We start from the raw sequence: 19,296 nt of genomic DNA on the forward strand, positions 1-19,296 counted from the left end.
TCTTTGCTTAGCTTAAATGTAATGGCTATTTCACTCTCTATCTTACATCTACCCTTAAATTCCCTATCTATCCCCTTTGTTGCTCTGCAAAAAGAAAATCATAGTTAAATTTGATTCCTTATTTACTAAGGACCCATAATGGTTCAGTTGAAAACAGGGCACATCAATTTTTGGGGTCAGGGCACTTAAAGAGGCCCTTTATCATCTGCCTCACAGAGTTGTCATTACCTTGTAGCCATTTATTTATATGAATTACCAGGTTGCAAAATCATAAGATATTACTTATATATTAATGTAATTGAAAAACTTTTTGAACATATAAATGAACCAAATGTACTTTCCAATATTCTATATTCTTCTTTACAAATTACAGAAAATATTTGTGTTATATAAATATGGTGATGAATTAGAAGGCTCCAGGAATGAGCTTTGATCTAAGCTCAGTTGTCAGAAAGCCATTTAACCTAAAATTAGTTACTACCTTCTTTAGATCTCAGTTTCTAACTTTGTAAAATGAGGGAAATGGAGTAGATGGAGTGGCCTTTTGAAGCTGAGCATCCTGTGACTCTGTGAGAAAGCTCTCATGCTTTTCCTGCCTTTTCATGATTTTTCTCAAACAAGTTGATATGGGGAAGAGCTTTCCAGAAGCAACCTAAAGGTGTGATTTTTCTCAGACAGGGACTATTCAGATGGGGATGGGTGCCTGTGGGAAGTAGGAGGCTGGAAACTTTTGCTAGCAGCACAGCACCAGGTTATGCAAACCTCAGGCAACCTGATCAGTGAGTCTGGTTCCCTTTCCCCGGCTTGGCTCACTGCCATGAATCAGAGAGCTTGATCCTAAAAGGATGCCATCTCCTTTCCCAAATCTCAGTCTCTCCAGGTTAACTTGTTCATGATTCGAGCACCTTTTTCTATACCATGCCTCTGTCCAGACTTCCTGGATATTGGTTGTGCTTTCCTCCAACTGTGACACCTGTTTAAATTCAGATTCATGATGACTGCTCAGCCTCTTTCATACAAGAACTGATACCTCAGATATCATTTTGAACCGTTGTTCTTTTCCATGGGACCTGGCCCATTCTGACATTTCTGCTCCCTTTCATCATGTCTTTGACTTAGAAGATACAGTTATTGGGTCCCTCATACCATCTAGTGGCTGTCTCTAGGATGTGCTCATGTGAGTCTATTCCTCACGGATCACCTACACTACCTACGTAATGCAAATGTGACTTGAATGGGTTAAGTAAAAAAAAAAAAAGACTTTTCCTGAGTATTCCTGGCCTTATATCAATGAACAATTATATTTTTGTCTTACACAGGTATTGTGTGTGAAAACATTTTCCCCAAATATTTACACGTAAGTGTGTATGTTGGGATTTTGTTATATAGCTATTGTAAGCATAAGTGTGCAGATTATAGTATTCCCTTCTATTCTAATATCCCCTTGTTTTTCTTTCAGTGGATACCACTCTCAGTATAGATGGGGACTGGAAACTACACAAGTGTGACAGTGTTCATTATTTTGGGGTTAGCAGAGGATACTACAGTTCGTGCCATTTTATTTACTGTGTTTCTCGGAATCTATGTGGTCACCTTAATGGGCAATGTCAGCATAGTCACCGTAATCAGAAGCAGCCCTCAGCTTCACACCCCGATGTACCTTTTCCTCTGCCATTTGGCCTTTGTAGACATCGGGTACTCCTCATCCGTCACACCTGTCATGCTCATGGGCTTCCTCAAGGAAGGAACCTCTATCCGTGTTGCTGGTTGTGTGGCTCAGCTCTGTTCCGTGGTCACGTGCGGGACGGCTGAGTGCTTCTTGCTGGCTGCCATGGCCTATGACCGCTATGTGGCCATCTGCTTGCCCCTGCTCTACTCCACCCACATGTCCCCCAGAGTCTGTGTCCTCTTGGTGGGGGCTTCCTATCTGGGTGGGTGTGTGAATGCTTGGACATTTACTGGCTGTTTGTTAAGCCTGTCCTTCTGTGGACCAAATAAAGTCAATCACTTTTTCTGTGATTATTCACCACTTTTGAAGCTTTCTTGTTCTCACGATTCTATTTCTGAAATAATTCCAGCCATCTCTTCTGGCTTCATCATTGTAGTTACTGTGTTTATCATTGCTCTCTCTTACATCTACATCCTTTCCTCAATCCTGAAGATGCGCTCCACCGAGGGGCGGCACAAAGCCTTCTCTACCTGCACGTCCCACCTCACAGCAGTCACTCTGTTCTATGGGACCATTACCTTCATTTATGTGATGCCCAAGTCCAGCTACTCAACTGAACAAAACAAAGTGGTGTCTGTGTTCTACACAGTCGTGATCCCCATGTTGAACCCCCTCATCTACAGTCTCAGGAACAAGGAGGTTAAAGAGGCCATGAGAAAATTAATGGCTAGAACACATTGGTGATCCTGAAGTAATCCAATTTTTAAAAATAAACACTGTGTAATGAAGACCTCTCCTGCAGATGAATAAATAAGGTACTAAGTAAATTTCAGTGTATAATCATAGTATTCTAGGCTCATAAATTTCATTGTGTTATTCTCAAGAAAACTTTTAGTATAAAAAAAATAAATGTGCATTCACCAAGACAGGAGTGTTAGCGAAAAAATGTTTTATTCTTACTTTACCCACCATTTCTTGCATCTACAAATACAAATATTTTCAAACAAGTTCTGTGCTCTTTGAATGCAGCCTGTGGAAATAACTGCTGGAAGCATCTGAAACTCCTTGAGTGGGAAATAAAGAGTAGTGTTACCATCCATGATCTTGCCATCTGACAGAGATGGTGCCCGTGATGTACAGATAATCTAAGGATTGAAATCAGTGATGCTGGTAGTTGTAAAGCTTCTGCTGCTTTGTGATCTGAGGCTGAGCAACAGGATTCCTCCCACAATACCTCTGCAGGTGAGCCTCAGCAAGCCAACTCAGAAGATATATGAAAGCTCCATTTAGCTTCACTCTTCCCTTTCAGGGATCTATTCTACAAAATATGTTCAAGAGTTTCCAGAAGAAAGACTATTGGGGGCTAATTGGCATGGCCTGGCTCCTTTCTAGATCAAAAAGTAAGGTTTCTTTTTTTAAGGTTGTTTCAATCTTGTCAAATGTATGCTGCATAGTTTTGTAATGTGTTAAAACATTTCTTTCTCTCCTAGTCCTATTGTCTCTGATACTGAAATTCTCAGGTTTCTTGCACATAATTATACTGGAACTTCTGTATTAGCCCTGAAACTGCCCTCTTTAAACCAGACAGTTTCACTTATAGAATTTAAAATTGTTTGTGTTCTTAAAGACCTCTTTGTGTTTCTTCTCCCAATTGTTTTATTCTATGTGGATATTTTTAAATAAAAAAGGGATAATATTTTTAAGAATCTTGTTTTTTCTTTAATAAATGTTAACATCATATTAATCTTAATGCAAATTATATCATGGGATCTTTCTATTTAGTCATCAGCAATGATTCTACTGTCCACAACATTAAGTCCAGAGTGAGATTAGCTTCATGGTGGTGTGAGACATCTCTCCTTTCTCTCCACCCTTTTAAACAACTAATTAGACATGCATACATGAAAAAAAGTGCCCCAGTGGAAGCTATGGGATCCAGACCATACACCAAGGGGTCCAGGAGGAATCTTACCCACCTATGCATCTAGTAATAGGCAGAAAGAACTTAGTATGGGCCTCTAAATCAGCAGGAGCCAGTGAACCTGCCCCAATCCCTCTCGGCCCTGGTTGAGGAAAACCTGGAGAGTATGGACTTGGGGAGGAACTATGGATCAGAGAGACTTTGTAGAAATTCAGCCTTCCAGAGGAATGACTCCAGCATGCTATTAGAGCAAAATAATAATAATAATAATAATAATAATAATAATAGTAATAATAATAATATGTGAGTTTGGATGCAGTGAAGACTGTAACCTTGCCAGTGCCGCTGCTTCCCCAAGGCAACACTGTCTGGGGCAGAACTAGCAAGAAGTGTCCTTTCCTCCATGGAAAAAGGATAGCAGTGAGTGAGTGCTTGCCTTCTCTGGCATTTCCATACACTGCTGGAGAAGCCTGTCTACAAAAGGGTTACTGAGGCAGGACCTCCACGATTGGACTGGGGGAGGGAGAAGATCAGAAAAGAAGCAGAGAAGAGTGTTAAAGGGTGTTAACGGGATGTGATTAAGCCAACTGCACCCAGTAATTCAGCAAGAAGTCCCCCCGTGAGCCTCTGGGAGCAGGCATATCCATACAAATTCAGGGAAAAATTCCAATAGGACCAAAGAAGAGCATACTCCACTTAGAGGCAACTAGTAAAGGTGTGAGGAGGTGTCTGCTACTTCAAATACAAAACTATCGCTCTAAAATTACAAGAATCATGAGGAATCAAGAAGATACTTCATCACCAACAGATAACAGCAACCCTCCAGTAACCGAGCTCATTGGCACAGAATATTGCAATCTGGCAAAGAATTCAAAACAGCTGTTTTGGGGAAACTCAACAAGCTACAAGAAAACACAAAAGGATGATACATGAAAAAATGGGAAATTTAACAAAAAGAAATTGCATAAGAAATGAATCCAACAGAAATTCTGGAGCTGAAGAATTCAATAAGTGAAATGAAAAATGCTATAGAGGGCATCTGTAGTAGAGCAGACCAGATAGGAGACAGGATAAGTGATCTAGATAACAGGAACTTTGAAATAACCCATTCAGAGGAGAAGACAGAAGAAAGCATGAAAAAGCACAAAGAAAGGCTATGTGATCTTTGGGATGCCATCAAATGTACAAATATTAAAATAATTGGCGTTCCAGAAAGAGAAGAGAGGGAGAAGGGGGCAGAAGATTAGCTAAGAACTTCCCAAACCTGAGGAGAGACGTGGATATACAAGTTTACAAAGCTAATAGATCACCCTATTATCTCAATGCAAAAAGACCTTGTCCAAGGCATATTATAATGAAACTCAAAAATCAAAGAAAAAAGAGAATGCTAAAAACAGAGAAAAAAGATTGTAACCTGCAAAGGAACCCTCATTCCAGTAGATTTCTCAGCAGAAACCATACAGGCCAGGAGAGAATGGAATGATATAATCAAGGTGTTGAAAAAATTGTCAGTCCAGAATACTCTATCCACTGAAGTTATCCTTCAGAAATGAAGGAGAGATGATTTCCCAAACAGGAGCTGAAGGAGCTCATAACTGCTAGACGTGCCTTACAAGTAAGGTCAAACTAAATGAAAAGGTATTAACCAATGAGCTGAAAACATATGAAAATACACAAAGGTAAATATACAGTCATATTTAGAAAACTCTAACTCTGTAATATGATAGTGTATTAACTATCATATTATTATTCATCTATAGGATAAAGGTTAAAGGAAAAGAATATTAAAAATAAATATAGCTCCACCACCAATCCCATTCTCTTGATTGGCTCCTGAATTCTTGAAAGCCAGGCCTCTGCCCAACACCCCAGGTAGGAGATTGGAAAATTCCTCTCAAGGGAAATTGGCCTAAGAGGAAAAACCTAAAACTTTGGGTATTTGGTGGTATTTCCCAGTGGAAGATCAGATCTGCATCATCCTATAGGGATGCCCATGGTGGATAAGCACTACAGATGCACGCAGACATCCATTCAGTGGTAAAGCACCTCACTGTAGAAAGTTTTAAGCTGTGGTATTGCTGAAACTGGATCTTTCCTCGTTATCAAACAAGCAACTTGATTGCTATTGAGACATCATTGCAAACTTAATATTTGAACTAAGGCAAAAGCCTTAGTTCTTATTCCTTTAACAATTTTGGCTTCCTCCTTTACAAAGCTGGCCCTCTTCTTCCTCTATATACTACCCCACTCTCCTCCCAGTCTTCCAATTGTGGGGTTGGTTCGTTTGATTTTATTCTGACGTAGATTAAAGCTCGGATCTGCTTCATGGGGGCTGACAGAGCTAATTCCCATTGTATGTTGTTTGACTCTAGTTTAGCTATTATTTTATTGGTTATTTTATGCCATTTTATTGTGTTTTATGCCATTTTTCTCACCTTACTCTGAATGCTCTGAACCTGATCCTGGTTTCCTGGGAATAAATAACAAGTGCTTTAAAGCTTTTTGTACACTTGCCAGGTGCCATTATTTAGAAATATGTTGGCATCTCATATAAACATATGTTTAGATTTCTATAACTAAAGGTATGCTTATGCATAACATTATTATAGTGGAATTCATCTGTAAAGATATAACTTTATTTACAGGTGAGATCTATTATGAGCTTCTACATTTCTACTCTGTAGGTACACATGCCCAACAAAGAATGTGTTATTTTTCCTTAGGAATAAGATCACATTATTTGTTAAAAAATAATAAATATAGCACTGTAATTTTTTACTGAATACACAATATAAAAAGAGGTAAAGTGTAACATCAAAAATAGAAAAGGAGGGAATAAATGGTGGAACTTATGTATGTGAAAAAAGTTGTTACTATCATCTTAAAAAGGATTGTTACACCTATAAGATGTTTTGTATAAGCCTTATGATAACCTAAAAAACAGAAACCTAGAGTAGGTTCACAAAAGATAAAGAAAGGGGGGGAAACAAAGTGTACCACCATGGAAAACCACCAATTTATAAGTGTAAGCAGAAGTAAAGGAAAAAAGAAGTAACTGAACTACAAGACTGCCAGTAAGCAATTAAGATGGCATCACCAAGTCCTTATACATCAGTAATTACTCTAAATGTAAATGGATTGACTTCACCAATTAAAGGCACAGAAAGACTAGATGGATTAAAAAAAAATAAGAGCCAACTATATGCTGCCAATAAGAGACTCATTACAGATTTAAGGACACACATAGGCTCAAAGCGAAGGGATGAAAGTAGACATCAAGCCAAAAATGGTAAAAAGAAACAAATAAGGTCACGATATAGTGACAATGGGGTCAATTCATCAAGAAGATATAGCAATCATAAGTATATATATATCCAGCACTGGAGCACCTGAATATATTAAGCAAGTACTCCCTTCTCTCTGAAGGGAGAAATAGATAACCATACAATGCTAGTACAAGACCAATACTCCACTTAAGCAATAGGTAGATCATTCAGACAGAAAATCAACAAGAGAACATTGGACTTGAACCATACGTTAGACCAAACAGACATACAAAGACCAATAGATGTATATGGAATATTCTATCCTACAGCAGCAGAATAACATTCTTCTTAAATGCACAGAGAATATTTTCCAGGATAGATAATTTGGTGGGCCACAAAATAATTCCTAGCAAATTTAGGAAGACTAATCATACCAAGTATCTTTTCTGACTACAATGGTGTGAAACTAGAAATCAATAAGAGAACAGCTAGAAAATCTATAAGCATTGGGAAACTAAATAAAATACTGCAGAACAATGGCTCAAAGAAGAAATTCAAAGGAAAATAAAGAAAAAATCTCAAAACAATTGAAAATAGAAACACAACCCACCCAAACAATAGGATACTGCAAAAGCAGGTCTGAGGGGAAATTTTACAGCAATATATGCATTTTTAAAAAAATAGAAAGCTCTCAAATAAAAAACCTAACATTAAACCTCAAGGAACTAGCAAAAGAAGAACAAACTAAACCAAAAGTTAATAGAATAAAGGAAATAAAGATCAGACTGCAAATAAGTGAAATTGAGAACAGAAAAGCAAAACAAAACACTAACAAAACTAAGACCTGATTTTACAAAAAGATAAACAAAATTGACAAATGTTTAGCTAGACCCACTAAGAAAAAGGAGAGAAGACTCAAAATCAGAAATTAAAGGGGAAACATTGCAACTGATACCACAGAAGTACATAGGATCATGAGAGACTGACTAGAAACAATTATATGCTAACAAATTGGATAAGCTAGAGAAATGGATAAATTCCTAGAAAAGTCCAACATACTAAGACTGAATCAGGGAGACATACCAAATCTGAATAGATAAAAACAAGTGTAGGGAGATTGAATCAGTAATCAAAAACTTCCCAACAAAGAAAAGCCCAGGACCAGATGGTTTTACTGGTGAATTCTGTCGAATATTTAAAGATGATTTAATGCCAATCCTTTTCAAACTCTCCCCCCAAAAATGAAGAGGAGGGAACACTTTCAAATTCACTTTATGAGGTCAGCTTTACTCTGATACCAAAGCCAGATAAGGATACTGTAAGAAAAGAGAACTGAGACCAATATCACTGATGAATATAAGTACAAAGATTCTCAAAATGTTAACAAACTGAATTCCACAACGCATTAAAAGACCATACATCCTGACCAAGTGAGAATTATCCCTGGATGTTTCAATAGGCCAATTAATAAATGTGATACACCACATTAATAGAATGAAAAATAATTATCATATGATCATCTCAGTAGACACATAAAAAGCATTTGACAAAATGCAACATACTTGCATGATAAAAAAAATCCCTCAATAAATTGGGTATAGAAGGAACATACCTCAACATAATAAAGCCTATATATGACAAATGCACAGCTAACATCATACTTAATGGTGAAAAATTGAAAGTTTTCTCTCTAAAACAAGGTACAAGACAAAGGTGCCCACTCTTGCCACTTGTATTTAACATGGTACTGGAAGCGCTAGCTAGAGCTGTTAAGCAATACAAAGAAATAAAAGGCCTCCAAATCAGAAAGGAAGAGGTAAAATTGTTTGCAGATGATATGATCTTATATACAGAAAAATCCTAAAAAAAATTAACAAAAACACTGTTAGAACTAATCAGTGGATTCAGTAAAGTTGCAGGATATAAAATCAACATACTGGAATCAGTTGTGTTTCTATACACTAACAACAAAATGTCTGAAAATGAAATAAAAAAAACTATCTCATTCTCTATGACAATCCTGAGAAAGAATAACAAAGCTGACACATCACACTTCCTGATTTCAAAGTACAATACAAACTATAGTAATTGAAACAGTATGGTACTGGCATAAAAATAGACACATAGACCAATAGAATAGAGAGCCCAGAAATAAACCCTCATATATACGGTCAATTAATATTTGACAAGGGAGCCAAAAAGATGCAATGGCCTCTTCAATAAATGGTGTTAGGAAAACTGGATAATCACAAGCAGAAAAATGAAATTGGACCCCTAATTTATACCACTCAAAAAATTAACTTGGGACTTCCTAGGTTGTGCAGTGCTTAAGAATCCGCCTGCAATGCAGGGGACACAGGTTTGATCCCTGCTCCAGGAAGATCCCACATGCCTCAGAGCAGCTAAGTCCATGTGCCACAACTATTGAGCCCGTGCCCTAGAGCCTGTGAGCCACAACTATTGAGCCTGTGTGCCACAACTACTGAAGCCCACACACCCAGAGTCTGTGCTCCACAACAAGAGAAGCCACTACAATAAGCCCTCACACCACCACGAAGAGTAGCCCCTGCTCACTGCAACTACAGAAAGCCCATATGCAGCAATGAAGACCCAACACAGCCAATAAATAAAAAATAAAATAAATTAAAAAATTTATTTAAAAAATTAACTTAAAGTGGATTAAAGACATAAACATAAGACCTGAAACTGTAAAACTCCTACAATAAAACATAGAGAATCAACTTCTTAACATTGGTCTCAGAGGTGATTTTTTGGATATGACACCAAAAGCATAAGCAACAAAAGCAAAAATCAACAAATGAGACTACATTAAACTAAAAAACTTCTGCACAGTGAAAGAAACAATCAACAAGTGAAAAGGCAACCTACAAAATGGAAAAAAATATTTGCAAAGGAGTTAATATCCAAAATATATAAATAACTCACACAAATTGATGACAAACAAACAAACAAAAAAACACAGAAAAACCCTCCATAAACAATCCTCTTAAAAAATGGGAAGAGGATTTTCCAAATGTCTTGCAGTCCATGAACATGGGATATCTTTCCATTTATTTGTGTTGTCTTCACTTTCCTTTATCAGAGTCTTTTAGTTTTCAGACTATAGATCTTTCACTTCCTTGGTTAAGTTTATTCCTAGGTATTTTATTCTTTTTGATGCAATTGTAAACTGGATTGTTTTCTTGATTTCTCTTTCTGGTAGTTCATTATAAGTTTATAAAATAACAGATTTCTATAAATTAATTTTGTATCCTGCAACTTTACTGATTTATTAGTTCTGATTTTTTTTTTTTTTTGGTGGAAGTCTTTAGGATTTTCTATATAGAGTTTCATGTTATCTGAAAACAGTGAGTGTTTTACTTCTTCCCCTTCCAATTTGGATGCCTCCCCCCCCTCTTTTTTTTCTTGTCAGATTGCTGTGGCTAGGACTTCTAATGCTATGTTAAATAGAAGTGGCAAGAATGGGCATCACTGTCTTGTTCCTTATGATATTATCTGTGAGTTTTTCATAAATGGCCTTTATATGTTTAGGTATATTCCCTCTATGACAACTTTGTTGGGAGTTTTAATCATGAATGGATGTTGAATCTTGTCAATTGCTTTTTCTACACCTGAGGTGATCATGCAACTTTTATCCTTCATTTTATTAATGTGGTGTATTATGTTGCTTGATATTGAGCCAATCTCACATCCCTGGATAAATCCTACTTGATCCTACTTGATGCATGATCCTTTTTATGTATTGTTGAATTCATTCTGCTAATATTTTGTTGTGGATTTTTGCATCTATCTTCATCAGAGATATTGGCCTGTAATTTTCTTTGTAATATCATTGTCTGGTTTTGGTGTCAGGGCAATGCTGGTCTTGTAGAATGAATTTAGAAGAATTCCCTTTTCATTTTTTTGGACTACTTTGAGTAAGACTGGTATTAACTCTTCATTAAGTGTTTGGTAGAATTCCTCTGTTAAGCTGTCTGGTCCTAGATGTTCAATTGTTGGGAGTTTTTTGATTACTGATTCAATTTCACTACTAGCAATCATTCTTTTTGGATTTTTTGTTTTTTCCTGATTCACTCTGGGAAGATGGTATGTTTCTATGAATTTATCCATTTCTCCTAGGTTGTCCAATTTTGGGTGTATAACTATTTGTAGTATATGATTATGATTGTATTTCTGTAATATTGGTTGTAACTTTTTCATTTCCAATTTTATTTATTTTGGCTCCCTTTTTTCTTGATGAGTCTGGCTAAAGGTTTCTCAATTTAGTTTCAAAAGCCAACTCAGTTTCATTGATCTTTCCTATTTTTTGTCTCTTTTATTTATTTCCAATTGTTTTCTTCCTTCTGCTTTGAGGTTTGTTTCTTCTGCTTTTTCTAATTTCTTTAGGCATAAAGTTAGGCTGTTTATTTGAGATTTGTTGTTGTTGTTGTTAAGGTATACCTGTATCACTATAAACTTTCCTCTTAGAACTGCTTTTTCTGTGTCCCACAGATTTTGGAAATTTATGTTTCTATTTTCAGTCGTCTCAGGGTATTTTTTGATGTCCTCTTTGATTTCTTCATTGACCCACTGGTTTTTCAGTTGCATGTTGTTTAACCTTCTAGTGTTCATGTTTTTTGAATTTTGTTCTTATAGTTGATTTCTAATCTCACAGTGTCATGGTTGGAAGAGATACTTGATATGATTTCAATCTTCTAAAATATTGAGGCTAATTTTGTAGCCCAGCATGTGATCTATTCTGGAGAAAGTTCCATGTGCACTTGAAAAGAATGCTATTTTGGGATGGAATGTTTGTAGATATCTATTAAATCCATTTGATCCAGCATATCATTTAAGGCCACTGTTTTCTTATTGATTTTCTGTCTGGATGATCTATCCATTGATGTAAGCAGGGGTATTAAAGTCCTCTATTATTATTGTATTACTGTCAACTTTTTTCTTTATGTTTCTTAATATTTGCTTTGTATGTTTAGGTGTTCCTATATTAGGTATATATATGATTATGAATGTTACATCTTTGTCTTTTGCTATAGACTTTATTTTAAAGTCTATTTTGTCTGATATAAGTATTTCTCCCCCAGCTTTTTTTTTTTTTCATTTTTATTTGCATAGACTATCTTTTTCCATCCTTTCACTTTCAATCTTTGTGTATCTTCAGCTCTAAAGCATCTCTTGCAGGCAGCATATAGATGGGTCTATTTTTTTTTTTAATCCATTCAACAAATATGTCCTCTTTTTTTCTTTTTTCTTTTTTTCTGCCCACTGCGTGGCATTCAGAATCTTAGTTCCTTGACCAGAGATCAAACTGTGCCCCCTGCAGTGGAAATATGGAGTCTTAAGGACTACACCACCAGGGAAGTCCCCTATATGTCTTTTGATTGGGGCATTTAGCCCATTTACATTTAAAGTGATTATTGATAGTTATGTACTTATTGCAATTTTGTTCATTGTTTTCAGGTTGCTTTTGTAGCCTTCTCTGTTCTTTTACTCTTCTTTTATCTCTTCCTTTGTGTTGTGGTTTGATAATTTTCTTTAGTGTTATGCTTGAGTTCCTTTTTCTTTTTTTGGTGTGTGTGTGTATGTGTGTGTGTGTGTGTATCTATTGTAGGTTTTTGATTTGTGGTTACAGTGAGGTTCATATATATCAACATAATATATCCCTTTGTTTTAAACTTATAATTGTTTACATTCAAGCACATTCTCAAAGCTCCACATTTTTTACTCCCAAGCCCACATTTTATGTTTTTGATGTCATATTTTATGTCATTATTTGTACCTCTTAGCTGTTCATTGTAGTTATACAATTTTTGCCTTTTAATTTTTAAAAATTTATTTATTTATTTATTTATTTATTCATTGGCTGCTTTGGGTCTTCATTGCTGTGTGCAGGCTTTCTCTAGTTGCAGAGAGTGGGTGCTACTCTTCATTGCAGTGTGCAGGCTTCTCATCATGGTGGATTTTCTTGTTGTGAAGCATGGGCTCTAGACATGCCGGCTTCAGTACTTCTGGCACCTGGCCTCAGTAATTGTGGCTCAAGGGTTCTAGAGTGCAGGCTCAGTAGTTGTGGCACACAGGCTTAGTTGCTCTAAGGCATGTGGGATCTTCCCAGACCAGGGATAGAACCCATGTCCCCTTCATTGGTAGGCAGATTCTTAACACTGTGCCACCAGGGAAGTCCCTCTTTTAACTTTTGTACCAGCTTTTTTCAAGTGGCTGATCCACTGCCTTTACCAGTGAGATTTTTTTCCTTCATGTATTTTCTTAATTCTTTTCATAGCCTTTTCTTTTTCACTTAAAGAAGACCCTTTAACAATTCTTGGAAGGCTGGTTTAGCAATGGTGAGCATCTTTAGTTTTTGCTCATCTGGGAAATTATCTCTTCTTCAATTTTGAAGGATAAGCTTGCTGGGTAGAGTATCCTTGCTTGTAGGTTTTTTCCTTTCAGTACTTTAAATATATCATGCCACTCCTTTCTGGCCTGCAATATTTCTGCTGAAAAATCAGCCAACAGCCTCATAGGGGGTCCCCTTTTATGTGACTCTGTTTTTCTCTCACTAACTTAAAATTTTTCTTTTTATCTTTAACTTTTGCCATTTTAATTATGATATGTCTTGGTGTGGGTCTCTTTGGGTTCATCTTGTTTGAGGCTTTCTGCACTTCCTGGGCCTAAATATCTTTTTCCTTCTTCAGATTAAAAAAATTTTTAACCATTATTTTATCAAACATGTTTTCCTCACCCGTTTCCTCTCTCTTCTCCTTCTGAGACCCCTATAATGTTAGTACACTTGATGTTGTCTCATGGGTCCCTTAAACTATGCTCATTAAATTTTTTTCCCATTTTTATTCTGATTGGCTGATTTCAACATTCTGTCTTCCAGGTTTCTTATGTGTTCTGCATCACCTAATCTGCCATTAATTCCTTCTAGTGTATTTTTCATTGCAGTTATTATATTCTTCAACTCTCATCAGTTCTTTTTATATTTTCTAGTTCTTTGTTGAAATTCTCACTATGTTCCTCTATTTGTTTTTTAAGTTCAGTGATCATTTTAATGACCAATGCTTTGAACTCTTTATTAGTTAAATTACTTATCTTCATTTCTTTAGGTTTTTTTTCTTTTTCTTTTCTGGGGTTTTAATTCATTCTTTCATTTGGAACATATTCCTCTGTCTTCTCATTTTGTTTGACTTTCTCTATTTATCTATGACATTAGGTGAAACAGTTACCTATCCTGGTCTTGAGGGCGTGTACTTGTGGGGAAGCATTCCTTTGCAGTCTGTGTGTGCTCAGTGGCTTTGGTGGGAAATCTGGATCTGAAATGAGCAAGAGCCATGACTTCTCCTGGTGTGAGCTGGCAGCCATCACCTTGGTGGGGATTAGGGCTGGAGACAGAGGGGCTAGAGTCAGAGCCTGGTGTAAACCATGGATTCTCCTGTGGCATGATGGCAGTTGCTGCCTTGATAGGGGTATGGCTAGAGCCAGAGAGACTTGAACTTCAGCCTGGAGCAAGCTGCAGCTAGTCTTGAGACATGCTGGCAGTCACACCTTTGTGGGGGGTTGGCAGAGAGATTGCAGCTGGAGACTGGTACAGGCCAGAGGGTGGTGCTCTGGGGCAATCCTTCAGGTTAGCCAGAGCACCAGGAACTTTTCAATCTTCTGCCTCTGCACTGGGATTGAGAGCAAGTAAATCTGTGGGTATGCTTTTTAAGGGCAGAGTTTCAGTTTCCTACAGCCTTCTGGTAAGCCCCACTGGTTTTCAAAACCAGGAATTGGGGCTTATCTTCCTGGTGTTCAAACCCAAGGCTGAGGTACCCAATGTGGGGCTCATACCCCTCTCTTCTTAGGGAGGATCCCTGAGCCTGTGATATTCTCCTCCTCCTCTGGGTTGCCCACTGGGGGTGTTGGTCCCAACTCAATCACTTCTCTCTTACCAGACTCCATGTGGCTCTTTCTTTGGTTGTAGAAGAGTCGTTCTTTTAGTCTTCAGATTGTCCTCAGAGAAAGTTGCTCTATGTTTATTCGAAATTTTGATGTGTTTGTGGAAGGAGGTGAGCTCAGGGTCTTCCTAATCTGCTATCTTCATCCTACCTTCTTCTACCATTTTATATTTGAAGTTTAGTCCTTAACCTGATATATTAAACTTAGAACCAATATTTAGCTATGAGATAATTTATTATATTATACTTCCAATAATTATCAAACGGAAGTGCACAAACAGGTAGATAAAAACAAACTAACAAAACTGATCCCTTGAGAATTGACAGAACCCTTAAAGATTAGTTATATTTGTGCGAGGTGCACTGCTCAATATTCACTTGAGAATGTGATAATGACCTCTGGTGCTTTGGAATTCACATTTGAATCTCAAGAATCTTCAGAGATTTATCCTCAAAGGCAAACAATAAGATAGCACAGCTGTTATATTACAACAATGACTTTGAATTTATTACTGTAAGATGAATGAATTCTCATTTCAAGAGGTAAGATTTTTGGCTATTGTGAGTTAATCAGTTGTACTGATTTTCAATAACCATTTGAGAACACTTTACTATCTAAAGTTGTATCTGTATTCACAAGCCATAGTGTAGAAACAGGGCAGATGCTATCCAGCAGCTAGCTAGCAAGTAACCTTAGCTGAATTAACCTGTTTCTATAGTCTACTTAGTGTATAAATAGGCATAATTCAAGTTACCATGATTCCTCATTTTTCCACCCATAAGACCAGAAACTCACATGGTCTTTCAATGGTATTTAAACCTGGTATTCAGCCAATAAGTAGTATATTATAAAAGTTCCCAGTTTTGAGATTCTTTGGGGACTTGCTGTTTGTAAATATCTTGGAAAGACTTCCTTTCTTTATTGTTCTGAAGGCTTAGGCTTACAGGCAGCCAGAGGCTTTGGACAAAGTTTAGAATATAAAGCCAGAAAACTTGGAGATGAGTTTCAACCTGATAAATTGCTGGGTAAACCTGGGTACACTTCTTAACTTTTTAAGCTGGAACTTTATTCAGCTGTATATTATATTGAAACTAATACTATTTTGTTCTATATTACTCCAATTTGAAAACAGTTACATTAGGAAATGATCAGATTTGTTTGAGTGAATGTAGCTTAATTATGTCCTAGATATGAAACATGTAACATTTTGCACAGTAATTATATTGCTATTTCAAACTAATTGAGAAAACAATATTTAATTGTAAATGTTAAATAAACATAATACATTTACAATAGCTGACTTCATATATAACCTTAATTTGAACTTCCTTTCCATTTCTTCTTTGTCCTATTACGAAATTATATTTCTCCTTTTAAAAACATGGTCTTGTTTTACTGAGAGAAATTGCAAACTTTGTGATTAACTAGGTACATCTTTTATACTTTAGCTGTCGGAAAGTAGAAAGGTAATTTGCTATCCATCCATTTCCAAGAGACTTGACTTCATCATAAGTATTCTTTAATTTCATTAAAGCATAGTTAAAGGAATGGACTGTATTCAAACTACCTGAGATTCACATCTTGATTCTACCACTTGCTATATAAACTTAGTTCAGTTACATTGCCAAAGTCAGTTTCATCATCTATAAATGAGATAAAAATACTTAATATTATTTCATATAAATTAAAATAGAACTATATAGAAAATTCTTAACCCAAGGCCTACCTTTTAGTAAATATTCAATAAATGTTAGCTATTGTATAATATAAAGAGGAAAACATACACATTATTTAAAGCAGGTTTTCCATGTTAGCGCTGAAAACAATTTTTAAAATATAGAATCCTCATTATATAAGTAAATAAACTTTTCTACTCTAAAATATATATAAAAATAAAAAAATATGTTTTTACTCTAAGGTAAAAAAAATTAGTCCATATCTAGCTTGAATAATTTATTTGTTTATAATAACCTCTATGTGTATTAACAAAAAGAAAACCATCAAATTCAAAACTTCTTTAACGTAATGTCTCATCACAGGTTCATTTTGGTAGCAGCTACCCTATCTTATGGATCCCCTGGGACATGGGAACGATACTTCAATGACAGGGTTCATTTTGCTGGGCTTAACACATGATCCAATCCTTCGAGTCATCCTCTTCATAATCATCCTATGTATCTACCTGGTGACCATATGTGGCAATCTCAGCACAATCATTCTTATCAGAAGCTCTTCTCAGCTCCATCATCCTATGTATTTTTTTCTGAGCCACTTGGCCTTTGCTGACATTGGCTATTCATCTTCTGTTACACCCAATATGCTTATAAATTTCCTGGTGGAGAAAAATACCATCTCCTATCCTGCATGTGTCATCCAGCTTGGTTCAGTGGTTTTCTTTGGGTCAACTGAGTGCTTCCTTCTGGCTGCCATGGCATATGATCGCTTTGTGGCAATCTGCAACCCACTGCTTTATTCCACCAAAATGTCCACGCAAGTTTATGTTCAGTTACTTACAGTGGCTTATGTAGGTGGTTTTCTCAATGTTTGTTCTTTTACTATTTGCTTCCGTTCTTTACTTTTCTGTGGAGCAAATCGAGTCAATCATTTTTTCTGTGATTTTGCTCCTTTGGTTGAACTCTCCTGTTCTGACATCAGTATCCCTGCAGTTGTTCCCTCATTTACAGCTGGTTCCATCATTGTGGTCACAGTGATTGTCATAGCTGTATCCTACATCTACATCCTCATCACCATCCTGAAGATGTGCTCCACTGAGGGGCGCCACAAGGCCTTCTCCACCTGCACATCCCACCTCACAGCAGTCACTCTGTTCTATGGAACCATCACATTCATTTATGTGATGCCCAAGTCCAGCTACTCAACTGACCAGAACAAGGTGGTGTCTGTGTTCTACAAGGTGGTGATCCCCATGTTGAACCCCCTCATCTACAGCCTCAGGAACAATGAGATTAAGGGGGCTATGAAGAGAGAGCTTTGTTAAAAACTTTTAACTTCTCGCTCTGTGCATCCATTTTCCTCCTAAGCTCTTTGAACATCTTTACCCATCATTACTCTGAACTCTTTCTCAGGTAGATTGCCTATCTCCATATCACTTAGTTCTTCTGGGGTTTTACCTTGTTCCTTTGTCTAGAACATGTTTCTCTGCAGCCTCATTTTCTCCAAGTTGCTATTTTTACTTTTATATCTGTGGTAGGTTAGTTAGGTTTCTTGACCTTAGAGAATTGGCCCTCTGTAGAGGCATCCTATGCATCCCAGCAGCACATTCCTCTCTTGTCACCCAAACTATATGTTCTAGGGGTTCCCCCTAAGAGGACTGCATGGGTCCTTCTGTTGTGGTGGGCTGACTATGTGGGTGGTCTGGTGGGCTTGGTTGGCCCCTAGTCTGGTTGGTTGCCAGGCCCTGCCTCCTGCAGATGCTACTGGCTGCTGTTTAGCAGGGCCTGGTCATGAGGCAGCTGGTTGCAGAACTCTAGAGGGTCCTGGGGCTAATGCTGGCTCACTGGTGGGCAGAGACGGGGTCCTAAAGATTCTGGGGCTGCTGCCTACCCACTGGCAGGTGAAGATAGGTCCTGGGGTTAGTGCCAGCGGGCAGAGCTGATTCCAGGAGTCTGGTTGCAGGGCCCAGGGATCCTGGAGCTCATTTCAGATTGTTGGTGGGGGACTGGTTCCTGACACAATTGGGTATGGGGTCCTGGTTGTCCCGAAGTTTTCATTGGTCTGCTAGTGGGCAGGGCCACGGCCCAGCTGTCCCAGGGTAAGGTCTGGCCTATGTTCTGGCGTCTGCTTCCGGGGTTCCCCCCTGGTGGATGAGGCTGCTCTAGATGCAGACTTCCTGGTGGGAGTGGCTGGTGTCTGCCCACTGGTGGGTGGAGCTGGGGCCTGGCCCTCTGGTGGGCAGGGCTGCGTGGAGAGGCAGTTGTGGGCTCTTTAGGCTTTAGGCAGCCCGTCTGCAGAAGGCTGGGGCTGTGTCTCCGCCCAGTTGGCTGCTCGGCCTGAGGCGTCCCCGCGCCGGCACCTGCAGGCCCTGGGGCTAATGAGCTGGCGGAAGGTTTCAAGATGGCGCCCGTCAGCACCGGCCCCGCCCGGCACCGGCGTCCACGCGGCAGAAGTAGCTCCTAAGAAGGGCTGCTGCCAGTGTCTTTGTCCCCAGGGTCAGCCGCAGCCATGCCCCCTGCCTCTCCAGGAGCCTCTCCAAGACTGGCAGGTAGGTCTGGCCCAGGCGTCTATCAAATTACTGCTTTTGCCCAGGTGTGTATGGGATTTTGTGTGCGGCCTCTGAGAGTGGAGGCTCTGTTTCGCCCGGTCCTGAGGGCCTCCTGCAGTTAAGCCCCGCTGGCCTCCAAAGCCAAATGCTCTGGGGCCTCGTCTTCCTGCTGCTGCACCCCAGGGCTGAGGAGCCTGACATGGAGCTCAGAGCTCTCGCTCCTATGGGAGAACCTCTGCGCTGTAATTATTCTCCAGTTTGT

The 19,296-nt window shown here is 38.3% G+C and overlaps 2 protein-coding genes across 2 annotated transcripts; both read left to right on the forward strand.

The window, feature by feature from the left end:
* The first annotated feature begins 1,480 nt into the window (after positions 1-1,480).
* On the forward strand, positions 1,481-2,413 carry LOC130861485 (olfactory receptor 508-like). The gene has a single exon (XM_057750420.1). The coding sequence runs from the start codon at positions 1,481-1,483 to the stop codon at positions 2,411-2,413; it is 933 nt and encodes a 310-aa protein (XP_057606403.1).
* Positions 2,414-16,880: 14,467 nt separating this feature from the next.
* Positions 16,881-17,810, forward strand: LOC130861756 (olfactory receptor 478-like). Its single transcript, XM_057750924.1, has one exon. It carries the CDS (start codon positions 16,881-16,883, stop codon positions 17,808-17,810), a length of 930 nt encoding a protein of 309 aa, XP_057606907.1.
* Positions 17,811-19,296: the final 1,486 nt, after the last annotated feature.

The sequence above is a fragment of the Hippopotamus amphibius genome, chromosome 9 (assembly GCF_030028045.1).
Source record: "Hippopotamus amphibius kiboko isolate mHipAmp2 chromosome 9, mHipAmp2.hap2, whole genome shotgun sequence".
Lineage (NCBI taxonomy): Eukaryota > Metazoa > Chordata > Mammalia > Artiodactyla > Hippopotamidae > Hippopotamus > Hippopotamus amphibius.

Excerpts from the sequence above, each read along its gene's own strand:
- LOC130861485 (XM_057750420.1), top strand. The coding sequence starts at position 1,481 with ATGGGGACTGGAAACTACACAAGTGTGACAGTGTTCATTATTTTGGGG.
- LOC130861756 (XM_057750924.1), top strand. The coding sequence starts at position 16,881 with ATGGATCCCCTGGGACATGGGAACGATACTTCAATGACAGGGTTCATT.